At 39.7% G+C, this 18,658-nt stretch overlaps 2 protein-coding genes across 2 annotated transcripts; one reads left to right on the top strand and one right to left on the bottom strand.

Moving 5' to 3' along the window:
• Window positions 1–4,036: 4,036 nt before the first annotated feature.
• On the top strand, window positions 4,037–4,936 carry LOC310830774 (vomeronasal type-2 receptor 26-like; the record flags this gene model as incomplete). Its single annotated transcript, XM_083710614.1, has 1 exon — window positions 4,037–4,936. The coding sequence occupies one exon, from the start codon at window positions 4,037–4,039 to the stop codon at window positions 4,934–4,936; it is 900 nt and encodes a 299-aa protein (XP_083566740.1).
• Window positions 4,937–8,879: 3,943 nt separating this feature from the next.
• Window positions 8,880–15,298, bottom strand: LOC310830773 (vomeronasal type-2 receptor 26-like; the record flags this gene model as incomplete). Its single annotated transcript, XM_083710613.1, has 5 exons — window positions 8,880–9,781; window positions 11,533–11,659; window positions 12,646–12,873; window positions 13,336–14,202; window positions 15,035–15,298. The coding sequence occupies 5 exons, from the start codon at window positions 15,296–15,298 to the stop codon at window positions 8,880–8,882; spliced, it is 2,388 nt and encodes a 795-aa protein (XP_083566739.1).
• Between the last annotated feature and the right edge of the window lie 3,360 nt (window positions 15,299–18,658).

Below are 18,658 nucleotides of genomic sequence, written 5' to 3'. Positions count from 1 at the left end.
GCAAGTCTCTGGCGGGGGCCTCCAACTATCTTAACTCTCCAAGGCCTGGGGCAAATGCACCCAGCTGCCCCTTCTTTGCATGAATAAAAATATTTCAATTAGATCCAATGGAGCAAAAGAATATTCAGAGCCTTTATTATGCCCTTTCATTGCCAGGCATAATAAAGGATTTTCTATGGAGGTCTTTAAGCAGAGGCTTGAGAACCATATGTCAGGAGTGCTCTGATGGTGTTTCCTGCTTGGCAGGGGGTTGGACTCGATGGCCCTTGTGGTCTCTTCCAACTCTATGATTCTATGATTCTATGATTCTATGAATATTCTTCTGCTCCAGAGGATCTAATTGAAACATTTTTATTCATGTTTCTGCTGTTTTTAGAATATTGGTTTTAACCCTCTGGTTATTGGATTTATTTGAAACCAAATCCTCATCACAACACTAATAATAATACATAATAAATGTGTGTATCGGCTTTGTACATATATGAAATTATGAGGTGAATCAGGGTGATGTAGGGGGCAATCCTAACTTTTGGAACTATCCCAATTATTATTCTTAATTGATTAATGCTTCATATTTATCTATCCCTCCAGCATCTTTACCTCCATCGCATCAGGATATAATATTTATTTAGGATATTGATTTCCACTCCTACTCTGTGGTTTTTGAAATGTCATAATTAATATCCTAGCTGTTTCCCCATTCCACAGATAGCCTGCCCACAGTTTATTATTTCTTCAAAATAATATATGTGATTGATACAATTAAATTTTAAAACAGAAATAAAAATATCTTCTGTTACGTTCATTTTTAACTCAGGTAGGTAGCCGTGTTGGTCTGATGCAGACTAAATAAATAAATAAATAAATAAATAAATAAATAAATATTGTCCAGTAGCACCTTAGAGACCAACTAAGTTAGTTCTGGGTATACGTTTCATGTGCATGTACACTTTTTCAGATACACTGAAACAGAAGTCACCAGGCCCTTATACATAGTAGGAGGGTGTTTAGTAGGAGATGGGTGATTTACTCAATGGGTATGGTAAACTTGTTGACGACTGTTAGTGACAGGAAAAAGCATGGGATAGTATGTACTGCAGATGACCAATAATAGCTTTAGCATATGTAATGAGACAAGAATCCAATATCTCTATTCAGACCAGGTCTCTCCATGGTTTTAAGTTTGGTAATAAGTTGCAATTCAGCAACTTCTCTTTCAAGTCTATTTCTGAAATTCTTTTGTAATAAGAAAGCTACTTTGAGATCTTGTATTGAATGTCCTGGGAGATTGAAGTGTTCTCCTACTGGCTTCTCTGTCTTGTGATTTCTGATGTCAGATTTATGTCCATTTATCTTTGGCGTAGGGTTTCATTTTTAATGTAACTATACTATGCAGTCAATAGATGTTTTAAGGTCTTTTCAAAGGACCTTCTTTTACAGGCTCTTCAAATTTGGAATGATTAGCTTGAAAATCCTTTTCTCTGAGTGTTTAATAAATAAATACCAAGATGCTTTATAGGCGAGCTACCAATGAATATTCAAATAGATTGTTATCTTTTCATTTAGTTCTTCCATTAAATTAATTCCCTTTATTGATTTTGTGTCCTATATAAGAGAACCATCCTAACTATGCTAAGCCAGCTAAGTTCAGGTTAGATGTAATTCTTTTTCACCTAATGCATACCTTTGGCCCTTCAGCTGGGAAACTTTGCTTGATAGGAATGCTAATTCAACAAAATATGGAGGGTCATAGGGTCTCTAAACTAGTTAATGGCATTACATCAGATAACATGTTTGAGTGCTTGCTGAGCTCAGTACAGAAATTCTAACTTTAGTGTTTAAGATGCCTGACATAATCAGTATTTCATCCAGTGAAACTTGCACCTGTGCTCATATGAATATGCTATTCCATATCATTTACACTCCTATTTACTGGTGATTCATACTGATTTAAGATCAATTTCCCAGGCATTTTCTTAATAATAACCTTTCCCTTTGGATAGGTGCCACCCCCTTCAGTATGTAATGACCACTGCCATCCTGGTTACCGGAAGTTTAAAAAGGAGGGGGAGAAATTTTGCTGTTATGATTGTGCTCCATGTCCAGATGGGATGTTTTCTGATGAGATTGGTAGGATTTACTATTTTGCAAGTTAGCTGTTATTAACTTCGGGTGCCCCCCTTCAAATCATGGCATAATATATGGTTCTTATTGTTTATATGGTTAAGCTTTATGGAAAGATCTTGTTAATATTATTTGAACTTTTAATATAATAGAAACACAGGTAAAAAAATATTTCTGAGTAACACTGATGTAATAATGGCATGATCCATGGTCTGAAAAATGTGGAAGAACATTCCATTAATATTGTTCATTATTTTTAGTCAGTGTGAAAAAAATACTTTTAAAGCAGACCTGTTATGAGATTCTTCAATAAAGTATTGAGAGCCCCCAAGCAATAATACATTGTACTCACATTTACCTAGTGTATTTGTGTCTCCTTAGAAATATAGAAAAGGATGTGGGTGGTGCTGTGTTCTAAACCACTGAGCCTCTTGGGCTTGCCAATCAGAAGGTCGGCGGTTCAAATCCCTGCAATGGGGTAAGCTCCCGTTGCTCAGTCCTAGCTCCTGCTAACCTAGCAGTTTGAAAGCATTCCAAAGTGCAAGTAGATAAATAGGTACCTCTCTGGCGGGACGGTAAATGCCGTTTTCGTGCACTGCTCTGGTTTTGCCAGAAGCAGCTTAGTCATGAGTCATGACCCAGGAAAAACTGTCTGCGAACAAACGCTGGCTCCCTCAGCCTGTAAAGCGAGATGAGCGCTACAGCCCCAGAGACGTATGCGACTGGACTTCACTGTCAGGGGTCCTTTACCTTGACCTTGTTAGAAATATAGAGACCTAGACATTGTACTCATAGTCCTTTCAAACAATATAGTTTCTGGCTCACCACTGCTCAGACTTCCAGAAAAGCACATCCTAAATAAGTCTCCAATTCCTCATTCTGTCCCTTCCTTTCTACATCTTTCGCTGTTCCACACATTGGTTATGAATGTTCCCATAAACCATTCGCCCAGTAGCTCTTTCCTTTTTGTTAATCTCCTTTGGTCCATCCCCAGCATCTATCCTTATCTCTGCCTTTGTCACACATTCCAGCACGTTCAACTTCTCTTCTAGGTGGTGCATACAGGAGAAGAAAACCCAGAGGACCTTTCATTAATAATAATTAATATTTATTATTTTTGCTCATGTTGCAAAATTATCTAGCTTCCCCGATATTGGATATCATTTGCACTGAATCTCTCTTTTTACTGCACAGCAGTTATTATTCTAAGACGGGGAGAATGGGGGTCAAGAGTGAGTTACAGATAGGTAGCCGTGTTGGTCTGCCATAGTCAAAACAAAACAAAATTCTTCCAGTAGCACCTTAAAGACCAACTAAGTCAGTTCTTGGTATGAGCTTTCGTGTGCATGCACACTTCTTCAGATACACTGAAACAGAAGTTTCCAGACCCTTCTATATAGTGAGAAGGTGGGGAGGGGTATTACTCAGAAGGGTGGTGGGAATGGGTGATTGGCAGATAGCTGTGATGAGCCTGTAGACGACTCTTAACGACTGTAAGACCTATTGCAGTCGTTAAGAGTCGTCAACAGGCTCATCACAGCTATCTGCCAATCACCCATTCCCACCACCCTTCTGAGTAATACCCCTCCCCACCTTCTCACTATATAGAAGGGTCTGGAAACTTCTGTTTCAGTGTATCTGAAGAAGTGTGCATGCACACGAAAGCTCATACCAAGAACTGACTTAGTTGGTCTTTAAGGTGCTACTGGAAGAAATTTTTTTTGTTTTGGTCAAGAGTGAGTACACAAATACACACACACACACACACACACATTTCTTTGATTGCTGGCATTCCTTTTTTGGGAGCCAATAGTTCAGAAGGTTTTGTAACCCATGGTGAATCTGTTAGGTGGACTCTTGAAAAAACTTGAGAACAATTTTAATTGAATTAAATTTCTTCCCCTCCCCAGATATGGAAACTTGTGTCTCTTGTCCAAATGATCACTATCCAAACAAAGATCGGGATCAATGCATTCCTAAGATTCCAAACTTCCTGGCTTTTGATGACACTTTGGGCATTGTTCTAATTTCCTTTGCGCTTTTGTTGTCTCTGACCACAGTTCTGGTGCTTGTCATCTTCATTAAATGCCGGGACACTGCCATAGTCAAGGCCAACAACAGAAGCCTCACCTACATTCTCCTCATCTCCCTTCTCTTGTGTTTCCTGTGCTCCTTGATGTTCCTCGGAAGGCCTAATGGGGTGACCTGTCTTCTGCGACAAACTGCTTTCGGTATTGTCTTCTCTGTAGCCCTTTCTAGCATCTTGGCCAAAACCATCTCTGTGGTTTTGGCATTCATGGCTACTAAACCGGGATCCAGGATGAGGAAATGGATTGGTAAACGCTTGGCTTATTCCGTAGTCATCTCCTCCTCTAGTACTCAAGTAGGGATTTGTATTCTGTGGTTGGGAACCTTTCCACCATTCCCAGATGTGGACACACCCTCAGGGACTGAAGAAATTATATTGCTATGTAATGAAGGCTCAAGCATCATGTTTTATTGTGTCTTGGGCTACATGGGCTTCCTAGCCATTGTCAGCTTCACAGTAGCTTTCCTAGCCAGGAAGTTGCCTGACAGTTTTAATGAAGCCAAGTTCATCACTTTCAGCATGCTGGTCTTTTGCAGCGTTTGGCTCTCTTTTGTTCCTACGTACCTGAGCACCAGAGGAAAATACATGGTGGCTGTGGAGATTTTCTCCATCTTGGCTTCCAGTGCAGGGTTACTAGGATGTATCTTTTCTCCTAAATGCTACATTATTGTTTTTAGGCCTGAGCTTAACAACAAAGAGCAGATAATGCAGAGAAATAAATGAATAATAAATCTGGGTATTTTCCCCCTGCACAGGAAAATATAACATAGCTACAGAAAAACTGGTACTATGTGAAATAATGAAAGTATTTAAGCATTTATTATTATTGTAGGGTTGTTTTGAGATGAAAAAAAAATATTTTATTTTTATTGAAGTTATATTTCTTTGTGGGAGCCAGACTGAAGCAATTATCATAGGGTTGTTGTGAAAGCATTACTTTTTATTTTAAGTGAAGTTATAATCCTATCAAAATAGAGTCTTCTTTGTGGGACCCAATCTGAAGCTCCAAAGTCTATTTCTGTAACATATGAAGAAAGAGTTCATGTTTTTATTTATATTTTGGGTAATCTATACTGAAATGTAAAATGTGTTAATAAATTGGGACTACTTGAAGGGTCTAAATATCTTCAGAATTTTGTGGTGTGAAATGGTTTTTTTTTTAAAAAAATGAGATGCAAGTCTGATATATTCACACACACACACACACACACACACACAAACACACACACACACAATTTGTAAAGGAAATCTTTCTATTATTCAATACTTTATTGCCTGGGTATAATGAAATAATGCTGGTTTTATGTCATGATTTTCTGAATTTTATTAGTTGACATATATATCAAACATGAAACCAAGTCAGTTTTCAGTGCAAATCTTTTTTTATATATATATAAAAATAATGTACAGTGGCAACTCAGGTTACAGACGCTTCAGGTTACAGCCTCTGCTAACCCAGAAATAGTACCTCGGGTTAAGAACTTTGCTTCAGGATGAGAACAGAAATTGTGCAGCGGTGGTACAGCAGCAGCAGGAGGCCCCATTAGCTAAAGTGGTACCTCAGGTTAAGAACAGTTTCAGGTTAAGAACGGACCTCTTAAGTTCTTAACCCGGGGTACCACTGAATCAAAAAATATACCTTCTGTTGATATTTACACAGAATTGTAGATCCCACCTGAGCCCTTTGTTTCACTTTCTTCATGGTGTTATGAGACTTTTGGGGGGAGGTGGTAGGCTGAATGCCCAGACTCCCTTCTAATTCTTGGACCCTGCTTCTAATTCCTGGGTCCGGCATGGATTCAATTGCTTGAATAGCCAAGCTAGGTTGGTAATTTCCTAGTTGATGAGCCACTACAAATGACAAAGGGAAGGTATCAGACGAACAAGAAAGCCAAAGGGAGGGAACTGTTTGTGTCAGAGTTAGTTCAGAAAACAAAGAGTTTTCATAGAATCATAAAAGTTGGAAGGGACCCAAGGGTCATATAGTCTAACCCCCAGCAATGCAGTAATCTTAGCTAAAGTATCCGTGGCAGATGGCCATCCAACCTCTGTTTAAAAACCTCCAAGGAAGGAAAGCCCACCACCTCTCGTGGGAGTCTGTTCCACTGCCAAACACCTCTTACTATCAGAAAGTTTTTCCAAATGTTTGGCCAGAATCTCTTTTCTTGTAACTTGAAGCCATTGGTTTGAGTCTTACCCTTCAGAGCAGGACGAAACAAGCATGCTTCCTCTTCCGTGTGACAGCCCTTAACATATCTGAAGATGGCTATCTCACACTCCTCTTTTCCAGGCTAAACATACCCAGCTCCTGGGTCTTCCTCCCATCCCCCTTTGAAGTTGGGGAGAATATTTGCCCACTTCCAATCTGTAGGGACCTCACCTGTTCTCCAAGAATTCTCCACGATAATAGTCAAATGCTTTGAAATTACACCCGCAAGTTTCTTTAGTAACCTTGGATGCAGGTCATCAGGCCCTGTAGATTTGAATTCATTTAAAGTAGCTAGGTGTTCCCTCACTACCTCTTTTCCTATCTTGGGCTGGTGCTCCCTCCTTACATCATTTATTCTGTTATCACTAGGTTGGGCATCACTTCCCTTTTGGGTGAAGAAAGAGGCAAAGTAGGTGTTGAGTAGCCTTTCCCATAAAAGGACCTACCACTTGCTTGTTCTTCCTCTTCAGACATAGCCAAATAAACCTTTTATTTTATTTTTAACTTCTCTTGCAAACCCCAACTTTAGCCAGTCCAGCTTTTCCCCTGCAATTGTTGGCTACTCATGTATTTTCCTCCTTTGTGATTTTCCCTTTACCCCCTTTCTTAAAGCAGAGTTGAGTTTAGAATAGTTTGGGCGTGATTTGAGCTAAGGAAAAAAGGTTGCAGTCTGGTAAAAGCAGCAGTCCGTAAAACACAGAAAGTTAGAGAGACAGTCAGAGTTATTGCTGAGGTCAGTTTGAATCGAAGGTTGCAGATATGGGAGAAACAAGACCCTGCTAGGGTGATTATGCTGTGAACCCCTCCATCGTAGGCTCAGGTTGTACATATGTGTAAATAAACCATATATCACAAAGACGCAATAGTCTCATCTGTGTCTCAATTTCCAAAAGGAAACAATAAACATGGGAAAACATGCCTAGAATTCTCTGGACTCTTGCACCACTCAGAGATTGGGGATGGCATGCAATACTATTCTTTTTTCCACTCCAAGCCTTCTATAACAAATTTTAATGCTGGGACATATTTCTTAATTTAACCAGGACATTGTCATCAGCATATAGAGAGGAGCAATTTTGGTTTGTCTCAGTTTCTGTTTTCACAGTCTTTAATTCACATTTCCATACCAATTTGCATTCTTTTGACCCAAGTGGGCAAGGGTGCTCAATATCAGCCATGTCAACAGCCCAAACCATTTGGATATTCCAGAGGTTGGGCAGTACTTTGACCACAGGGCTGGTCAAATCAGCCAGAAAACCCCCAGAGCCATCTGGAATCCCATTGGATCCATCAGCCTCCGTGGGTGGACCTTCTTCATAGATCCTCCACCTTTGCAGAAGTGGAAAGGTGCTGAAAGACCATGACAAGGAACTGGTGTCAATGTCCCCAACTTTCAGATCACCCTCTTCCTACCCAGTTAAGAAAACTTTTGAGGTTAACTTGTGTCACTTACTTGTGGGGCTCAGCCTAAAAAGTTCCTAATGGGGAACTTGCACATGCAGCTGATTCCAATGGGACATCCCAGAGGTGTCAGTGCTGATGGGAGCTGAGAGGGAGCCTTGCTTGCCAGTGGGGGGGGGGGGCTCATATTTGCCTGATGTCAGGTATGTCAGTCTGTGCCATTAATTCTTCCATTCGAATATGTTATATATTTCCTTTTGGGATGACCTTATGACCCAGAACAGAATGCCTGAATAATAATACCTATCTGTTTCTGGGATCAACTCATAAACTCTACAACTGCCTCTTTTTCTTGCTGAACAAATCGAGCAATTATTTTTTGTTATTCCATTTAGGTCTTATTTGTAGTATCTACTGCAACAGATTCTGTACCATATACAGAACATATGCAACTTTATGGTAATACATTAATCTTAGTCATGCTTATGTATTCTAATACAGACTCATATCCCCCCCCCCCCCCGTTTGTGACTGATTTGGTTTGGAATTTTTGCTCCCTCAGTTGTCATCAAGCAACAATTGGATGGGCAGCATTTCTCCCCCAGACCTGATGTTACACATCCCTCTTCTTGGGACATTCAGGGGGTGTTATTGTATAATCTCCATGATACCTGATGAACATGCCTAGGAACCATTTATTACTCACAATTATTGCTCAGCTTGCATTTCCCTTCTCTCTCTCTCTCTCTCTCTCTCTCTCTCTCTCTCTCACACACACACACACACACACACACACACACTCCACAGCAGAAATTTGTTTGGTCAGAAATCATGTCATAGTCAGATTGTGCACTTCTTCAGATTTGTGGCAAAAAGTGAACACACATAAGTACTGCATGCAAAATATTATTTTATTTCTGAATATATTTAAAATCCTTAGATATATAATTTCAGCAAAAAGTTGTAAGTGTAGCGCAGTTCCTGGTGGATGACCCAAGTACTTATTAATGTGTTCCTTTAAGGATCTTAAAATGACACCAGAAACTCTGCCATTATTCAATTATTTCTTCGTTTTAGCTGTTCCCTGTTGTTCAACTCAGGCCTCAAAATAATAATGTAGCATTTTGGAGAAAAGATGCAGCCTAGCAACCCAGCACTGGAGGCCAAGATGGAGAAGATTTCCACAGCTACCATGTATTTTCCTTTGGTGCTCAGGTAGGTTGGAACAAAAGATAGCCACACACTGCAAAAGACCAGCATGCTGAAAGTGATGAACTTGGCTTCATTGAAACTGTCTGGCAACTTTCTGGCTAGGAAAGCTACACTAAAACTGACGGTTGCCAAAAAGCCCATGTAGCCCAAGACACAGTAGAACATGGAGACTGACCCTTCATTACATTCCACAATGATTTCTCCAGACACTGAGTGCATGTCCTGACCTGGAAATGGGGGAGATGTGGCCAACCAAACAGCACAAATGCCTAGCTGAGTAAGAGAACAGGAAAAGACAATTGAAAGTGCCAACCTTTTCCCCACCCATTTCTGGAAAATGCTTCCTGGTTTGGAGGCCATGAAAACTACAACCACTGTAATGGTTTTGGCCAAAACTGAAGAAATAGCAATGGAGAAGATGATGCCAAATGCTGTTTGTCGAAGCAGGCAGGTCACCTTATTGGGTTGTCCAATGAAGAGCAAAGAGCAGAGAAAGCAAAGAAGGAGAGCGATCAGGAGAATATAGGTAAGGCTTCGGTTGTTGGCTTTGACAATGGGAGTGTCCCTGTGCTTAATGAAGACTGCAAGTACCAGAGCTGTGACCAGGGAAAAGTATAGAGCCAGTGTTGCTAAAGAAATACCCAAATGTTCTTCAAAAGAGAGGAAGGTCTGGACTTTGGGGAGGCAGTGATCCTTTCCCTTATTTGGGTACTGATCTTCTGAGCAGCTGATGCAATAATCCATGTCTAAAAGTGGAAAAAATACCAAATTTAAAATTGATTTGTTTTCTGGAATAAGATACCCTTTCAAACAGGTCCATATAACTCAATACTTGCAGCCACAAAAGACCCTAACCATATCAGACCCTAACTATACCTTCTTTATTAAGCTGTATGATGGGAATTTAGAGCAGTGTGTAGAACATAACAGGTATTCCAAGTATATTTTCCCCTGGGCCTTTTAAATTTTAACATGTTGAGTGCTTTATTCCCCCCGCACACACTTCATTCTATGTCTGTGTGATATTCATTTTTTTGCTGGTTCTAAATTGTCCAAACTGCTGTTCACCTTATTTTATGCTTATTTTATGAGTTTAGGAATTTTTTTTGCTTAACAAATTGCTTTTTTTCCCAGAGGGGATTTTAAAATTGACAGAGAATGTATTGGTTACCTTAAAAAGATTCACCTCTTCCCTCCAATACTAGAAGTTATGTTTATCAGTCTGGAAGCGAAACAACAAAACCTGAAGCTGAGGGTTGTATCCAGTGCTAGTCCTATGCAGAGTAGATGTATTGAAATTAAGGCACATGGCTACATTATGTTCATCAACTTCTTTAAGTGGATCTACTCTAAGTAGGATTTGGTTGGATGCAGCCCTAAAGCAATAATTTCCACAGTCTGCCAATCCCCACAGATATGCATAAATTTATTTATTTGCAAATTAAAAGCAAAATTCTAAACAAAAAAAAGAAAAAAAATAACCTGATGAGGTTCTGTGGACCTCATGATAGCATTTATAAGAAAGAAAGAAAGATGGTGACACATCTGAAGAAGAAAGGAGGGAGGGAGGGAGGGAGAAAGAACTCTACTTGAGCCTATCACACTGAACAGTATCTTGGAGGCAGTGATGCACCAATATTCATATGGTGTGAGGTTAAAAACCTCTACTCCCTATTCAGTATCAAGAGACTTCACAAGGGAAGAAAGGAGAAAATGTGCATTTTGCCTTTCTTGATCTCCAGAACCTTCATCACTTGTGCTTCACATAAAAGCATAGGAAGGTTTCCAGGAGATGGGAGGGAAAGCTGTGTTTCCCCATTTCTCATAATAAAGGTAAAGGGACCCCTGACCATTAGGTCCAGTCGTGGCTGACTCTGGGGTTGCGGCGCTCATCTGGCTTTATTGGCCGAGGGAGCACCGTGGTGTACAGCTTCTGGGTCATGTGGCAAGCATGACTAAGCCGCTTCTGGAAAACCAGAGCACCACACGGAAGTGCCATTTACCTCCCCGCCGGAGCGGTACCTATTTATCTACTTGCACTTTTGACATTCTTTTGAACTGCTAGGTTGGCAGGAGAAGGGGCCAAGCAATGGGAGCTCACCCCGTCGCGGGGATTTGAACCGCCGACCTTCTGATCAGCAAGTCCTAGGCTCTATGGTTTAACCCACAGCGCCACCTGCGTCCCTATTTTTCATAATAGAAACCCAATAAAACAATTACAAGACTCAGTGGTGGAGCCATGATCAGGAGCACGCTGGGGGTATTCTATACAGATTGCCTTTCTTTTTTATCCAAATGACTGAGCAAAACCATTTAAGATAATTGGAGAATGTGTGATAAACACATTATTTCATTTCTACTTCAGACAGCTACCAAGGACTCAAAAAGATCATCAAAGACAGGCATTGGTATATCTTTCAGATTATACAACTTGTCGCAAGTCACACACAATTGACTATTTGATCAGATCCATATTTCTTAATAATAAATCTCCTACCCTGCTGGTCTGAAATCTTCCCTTCCGGACACGAAGTGCAATCATAGCAACAAAATTTCTCCCCCTCTTTCTTTTTCTTGCTGGTACCAGGAGGACATTTTTCATTACACTGGGAGAAGGGACGTACCTATTATTGAAGAAAGGAAATTCAATTCCAGTGAATATAGAAAGCTTAGAGGAAGGTCCATCACTTCACTGCTGTCAGCCATCCAGCTTTGGGTATTGGTGAAATACCCATTCTCAATTAAATTATTATGTCTTAGATGGCTATTACCCTATATCAGTTTTATGGAAACTGAGACAGACTAACCCAATAAGAAGAAGAATAGATTTATTATGGCCACAGACCAGAAATACAGAAATATACAACAATTAAAAAAACCACATATAAATAGGTTAACATTAAAATCTATAAGCTAAAACGCGATAAGTAATGCAGATATAAAACAATTAAAATATACAGGTTAAAGCCTTTAACCACTAATTTAAAATGTGCACGTTAAGACATTGGCCACCAGATTCATTCAGAGCTTGTCTCCTTAGTTTTATAGCAGAAACACAGAATTTAGTCACTTTCACTGTCCTCTATTAGCTATTTTAACTAGTGGTCATCAGATCTGCTTGGGATTCGCTGGATGATTGGGGTGATAAATACAGAATGGATGTCCCTATAAAAATGGCAATATTGTAGGATGTGAGTAAGTGTTTCAACTTCCTTCAAACCGTATGGGCATATTCACTCTGAGTATGGTTTATAAAATAATAAAACAACAACAACAAAGTCATAAGCTTTGTTTTAGAAAGAAAAGCTTACTTGACACCACAGTATGTAGGCTCATTAACTGCAATGGTTAATCATGTAATGCATGAAGAATGACTTTTTATTTTTATGTTCAATATAATGTCTCCCAGACTCCTTAAATGATCATGAACATTGGCATGGGGGGGGGGATTTAGGCCCTCTGTTGGCTATTCAGAGTGGAGGTATGGCATGTAAATGTAAGCTGGTACATGAAATAAGAGTGAGATATTATCATACTGTTGCTAGCATGGGAGAAGAAGGAGAATCAGGAGGAGGAGAAGGAAGAGAAATAGGATTAAGTCACTTTCAACCTGACTGAAGTTTTCATGCCACTCAATTCTCGTGTCATCAATGGTGAGGTTTATGCCAGATGATACCTGTGGCTCCAACCTTCCCACTTTGACTCTGACATAGGAATTATTTGGGAATGTGATCAAGTTTGTAATATCAAACCCGGCTGCTAACTCTCCATGTTCATTGAACTTAAATTCATCACCAATACTGTTGTTGAAAGAGATCCTCTGAATTAAAGAGAAAATCTAAATGGAAAGAAAAGGAGAATCAAGGAAGTGAGAACATAGTAAGACCCTGATTCATCAGACCAATGTTTCTTCTGCTCCAGGATCTTGTTCTCACAGGAGTAAACCAGATGCCAATGCCAAGCTGAAACAGGACTTTGGCACAGCAGCCGTCTCCCCATTTGTGATGGCCAGCAACTGACTTTGAAACAAACAACAAATCATTGCACCATCTTCTTGCAACTGCTACCACTACTAGCACTCCCACAGCCACGAGAGCCTCATAGGAAGACATTATACATATGAGAGTGCCCTCCAATGAGATTTCTAAGAAGTGTGGCCTAAACACACAACACACATAATGGTTTTTTTTTTGAAAACAGCAAGCAGAGACACACCCCAAATATTATATTGTATCCCAGTGAAGATGGATCAGACACCATTTTCCCTTTTTAACATTGAGAGTCAATAAGAAGACATTACCTGCCAAGGTTCTACCCTATGAGGGGCCAATCGTCTCCCATCCTCCTTTGCTCTTCTACTGAATCTTGATGAGTATGTAATATGTAAGGCATGTGCCAGAGCATAGACCGCATTATAGATACTGTAGCTGTGGCCAGTCATGCTCATGTCAAAATAAGTTGCAGGAAGGCTGTCTAATCTCTCCTCCCCAGTACAGAGGTCATCAACATTGTCTGTCGAAACAGAACAGCTAAATGCATTCTCCCAGGTATCCTTAATAAAACCATCTCCCTTTGCCTTCAAAGGGTTGATAGTCTGAAGAAATTCTTGGAAGCCTTGAATCTTCTTTGAGTGAATTGCGAAGGAGATGGCACCATGGAGAGTTTGCATTTTAAAATCCCTTTGAACTATATGCAATGTGACATCCATTTGAGCTGTCATAATCCACACTCTCGCTATAGAACTTAACTCATAATCAGCAGCTGTTATAGGAAATAATGTTTTTACAAATATAATACCTGTCACCCATGCAATGGATGCAGTTTCTCCATATAAAACAATTACGTTGGCTGTGCTCCTCATGAAATCTGGCACAATGTTGAGAAAGAGAGTCACTATTTCCTCCATGCCGATGAAATGCACATTTTTGGGAAAAGTTTCCTGGAATGCTAAACAGATTCCACTCTCAGAAAGCATGGTCTCAAAGACCTTTGAGAAATGCTCTCCAGCTTCAGTGTCCATTGTCATGAGCCCTACCCAGGTCCATCCAAAATGCACAAGTAACTGGACAAATCCCTCATACTGTAGAATTTCATTGGGGACCATGCGGTAAAAAGCTGGGCAATTGCTTTGGTCATTCGCAGCTGGTTCAAAGGAGCCATAAGAAAACTAAATGAACAAATGCATATAAATTTTCAGACATTTCAGAGAAAGGGGTGAGAGGCTGTCATAGTTTGGAAGGGTTGGAAAAACTGCAGCTCGGTGATAAATCAGATACACTGCACAAAAAATGTGCTACATACAGCCACTGGCTTGTTTGTTACAGATGATGTGCAAGATCTCTAACTCTTTTCCTATAGAGCCACTTTTGGGTGCAGTAAACTATATTGAGCTTGATGAACAACTTGTCTCAGCTGGAAGAAGGCAGCTGCTTATGTTATTGGTAAATAAATTGAACATTTGACAGCTTCATCCCCTGAAGCTGTCGCACATTATGAAACAGTTTCTGAAATTAACTACAGTGGTAGTAGTAGTATACCCCATAATTTTTCCCTGATGGGACTCAAGGTGGCTTACAGATAAAAACAAGAATGACTACAAACACGGGGGGGGGGTCATTAAAAACAATACAACATTAATAGAATAAACACCATACATATAATCAGTTTAAGACATATAAATAATTACAATAAAAACAGCACAACACAAGCTCTTTCATTAAAAGCAGTCAGTTTCCCAAACCTGTTGGAACAAGAAGGTCTTCAACTGCTGGCAGAAGGACAATAAGGAAGGACACATTCTAGCTTCTCCAAAGAGGGAGTTCCAGATGGTGCTTTATGGCTTTGGAAACCCCAATATTACCCTGGTGCAGATTATATATTTGTTATTGTTATCCTCTTTAAAAATTATTAAATTGCAGAAGGAAAGCAGAATGAGCAAGCGGCAGTAAATTATATGTTGGTTATGGAAATTTTCCATAACAAACACCAACATATCCTACCTGTGGGATCTTGTAAAGACCTAAGATGTCTGCCATTCGTGTGGAGGTGTCAGATTCAAGACCTCCAATGACTCCTATTAGATTTTTGGGGATGCCACATTGATAGTTAGGGAAAAAACTATGTGATTTGCAGACCATGTCCAGAGTAGTACGGTAGGTTATCCTTGAATTGGAGCAGCTGTCGTAGATGTGAAACCCAAGAGTGACATTGGGCAAGAGTTTTGGATTTCCCATGATCTCATTAATGGCAAACACCGAGGCCATGATATGCTGGTAGAACTTTATACATACACTGCAAATAAATCAACTAGTTCAAGAGGTTGCTGGTGTTGTCACAAAACAGAGAAAAATATTATGTTGGGCATTGCACCCACAGAATAAGCAACAATGTTGGGAGATTAATGCTAAGGGATTTTGTTGCCAAGGCAGATAAACCTATGCACTTGTCAGAGGATTAAACTGATTAATAACATAAAAAACACAAAGAGAACAAAACTCAAAGTGAGACAGAAATAACTGACAGAGGCAAAAGCCAATGTTGGCCCGGGGGGGGGGGGTTGGATACATTAATTTCTAAGTTACAGTGCTATATGTTCAAATAACTTGAAGTAAGAAGCCCATTCAATAGCACATCACTTCCTGAATGAATGCAAATCTCTTTAACTCTTTTTCAGGTACTGTGGGTTTTGCCAGAAATATAATAAATAAACAAATAAATATTCAAGAGGAAATTTATAAGTAATAGCTAGCTTATGCAGAAAAAGTATGAAATGCAACAAAGAAAACAATTACATTTGATTTTAAAACAGAAGGCATGACTTAGTAGAATCCTATGTTACCTGATTTCCACATGGACCAACATGTTAAATCTGAGAAACAAAATAGATAACTGCAACCTACACCTTCCTTAACCCATTTCTATATGACAATGATGAAAATATGTATAGAGCAGCAATGTAACTAGAGTGCAATCAGACCACAAAACATGGTTGAGTCAATATGTGCATTTTGCCTTTCATTTCAAACAATATTCACATCCATCCATTAATATATGAGATTCTCCCTCCCACAAAACTCAAAGCAGTTTGCCAACTTATATGCATATAGGATCTCTCTGTCTAAAGCAAACCAACAAACAAAGTAAAGCAAGCAGCTTTCATGAAAATGCATTTAAAATTAAAATGGATTCTTACATTGGAAAGTTAACCAGCTCCAATGAAGGGTCTCTGTCAAATAAAATATTGGGGAAAATGTAATGCATCTGAGATACGATCATACCAATTACAAACTCGTTTGGCTGGTACCACTCATGGGGGATTGAGAGGGGGTCCGTCAGGGCACAATTCATAGGGTGCACTGTGCACACCAGGTGAGGAAGCAAGAAGAGCAGCAGTATCAAAAACATTGCAGCACCTCAATTTCCTGATGGCAAATTTTCCCTCTAAATATGCATTTTTCCTGGTCCCTCTATGGTGTCGCTATCTGCAAGAGCAAATTTGTTTAAGCAAAATGGTGCAGATTTAATGCGATTCCACCAAAACAGTTCTTATACACCTTTCTCTTAGCCTCAGCTGTGCTATAAAATTTTGCCTTGAATGCTAGATGAAAGGAGATACTCATTTGAAGCCTGACTTATACATAGAAAAAGGGAGACATACGGAGAATGACAGAGCCCTGCCTGCTTTCAGATAATCTTAGCTGCCAATAGAACACTGTGGTATTTATGAACATGTAATACTTGTTTTTTCTATTGCAATCAGGGAAGCCATTGGGGGTTTGTCCAGGTGATTCAGTCATAATAATATGGATAATTGTAGGGGAAGGATAACCATTTCGGCAATGATTCTGGGCTTTCTGAGGTTTCATGAGAACCAGAACTGCTGATGAAAACCAATTTGAAATATGTCATCTTATTTCAAAGCTCATTGCATCATAGTAGCTGTCATAGATACGAAAGCCAAGAGAACTACTTTTTTAAAATCTTTATTTGCTGTCCCTCAAAATAATCTGCTACTCTCTAAAGGGATAAGAAATGTTGTAATGTCTGTTGAAACCTTTGTTTATCCCTCATTAGACTGCTGCTCAATGACACATTGTTATTTGAATATTTCCCAAATGCGCACAAGATATTTTGAGGGGGAAAGTGTCAATAGAGACTCAGCTGCCCTGTATGTGTTCTATAAGTGTCACTGTCCACACATAGGGAATTGAGGGGCTCCAATCTTTATTCCTTAATAGCGTAAAGGTGAATTTAGAGCTTGGCTGAATCTTGCAGTGAAAGTTCATTGGTTAGTTTTGTTGTTTCTATTAGCAAGGCAAGAAGATGACCCCAAAGACAGGAATGGGAGAAGTTTTGGGTTTCTTCTGTTTGGGTTAAGCAGCTGGTTATACCTCCGTAAATTTTATGGGGGGTCTTCCAGGGGCATCCGCTAGTATCTGTTTTTATCTGTGCCTAGATTGCACATAGATGCCATTACATACATTTCTTGAAAATATACTACAACCTCTACATAATTGGTCTTAAAAAAAAACAACAACAACAAATATTTCAATCATCTCTAAACCATGTAAACATGAATAGAGATTGAGCCTAAATTAATTATTAAGTAAGTAGGGAAACATTCCAAAGAATTTTATTTGATTGGGATCTGAGAGGAGCTAGGTGAGAATTTTAAAGTGGATTACCAAAGGCCACACTTTCCACAGCGCTAAATCTACCAACAGTCACTTCAGAGGAAACAAAAAAAGGTGGCAAAACAAATAGGACTGATCATTTGATATTTTATCCCCCCCCCCCTTATTAGTTGTTGCATTTTATTCAGATCATACCTCAGCACAACAAGAAAGCATTTGGATGAAAAGTTGTAATCCAGAAAACAAGCACCGGAGGCAAAGATGAAGAAGATCTCCATGGCCACTATGTACGCATTTTCTCTGGAGCATGATTGTCACAAACACAGAAAAAGACCAACATACAGAAACTGAGAGCCAGCGATCCTTCAGATGTTATTAAATTCCCACTTCCATCATCTTTGAATTTTGGTCATGTTGGCTAAGCCTGATGGGACTTGGAGTCCAACAATATCAAGAGAACCAGTGTGGTGTAGTGGTTAAGAGCTGTGGACTCATAATCTGGTGAACTGGGTTTGATTCCCCGCTCTTCCACATGCAGCTGCTGGATGACCTTGGGCTAGTCACACTTCTCTGAAGTCTCTCAGCCTCACTCACCTCACAGAGTGTTTGTTGTGGGGGAGGAAGGGAAAAGGAGATTGTTAGCCGCTTTGAGACTCCTTCGGGTAGTGATAAAGTGGGATATCAAATCCAAAACTCTCTTCTTCTCTCGAGAGCAATGAGGGCAATGTGTTTAACGTAACAGCACAAATATTGGATGGGAAAAGATAGTATGACAATAAAAGAAATTGAGCCAGTCTTTATTGGTTTATAGATTGTGAAAGCAAAAAACATCATAAAGGCACTGCACAAAACAAAAGAGACAGCAGTGAAGACAATAACGCGAAAATCTGCTTTTCCAAAGGAGGCCTGTAACCTTTTAGTCTATTCGACAAACATAAAGGAGAAGAGGCGTTTGCTCTTGAGCAGGTACAAAATATATAGCAGATTGTA

The sequence above is a fragment of the Podarcis gaigeae genome, assembly GCF_964106915.1.
Source record: "Podarcis gaigeae genome assembly, chromosome: 13".
NCBI classification, from domain to species: domain Eukaryota; kingdom Metazoa; phylum Chordata; class Lepidosauria; order Squamata; family Lacertidae; genus Podarcis; species Podarcis gaigeae.
Note: the sequence above shows the minus strand (reverse complement) of the source record. Positions and strands in the feature narration are given on the sequence as shown.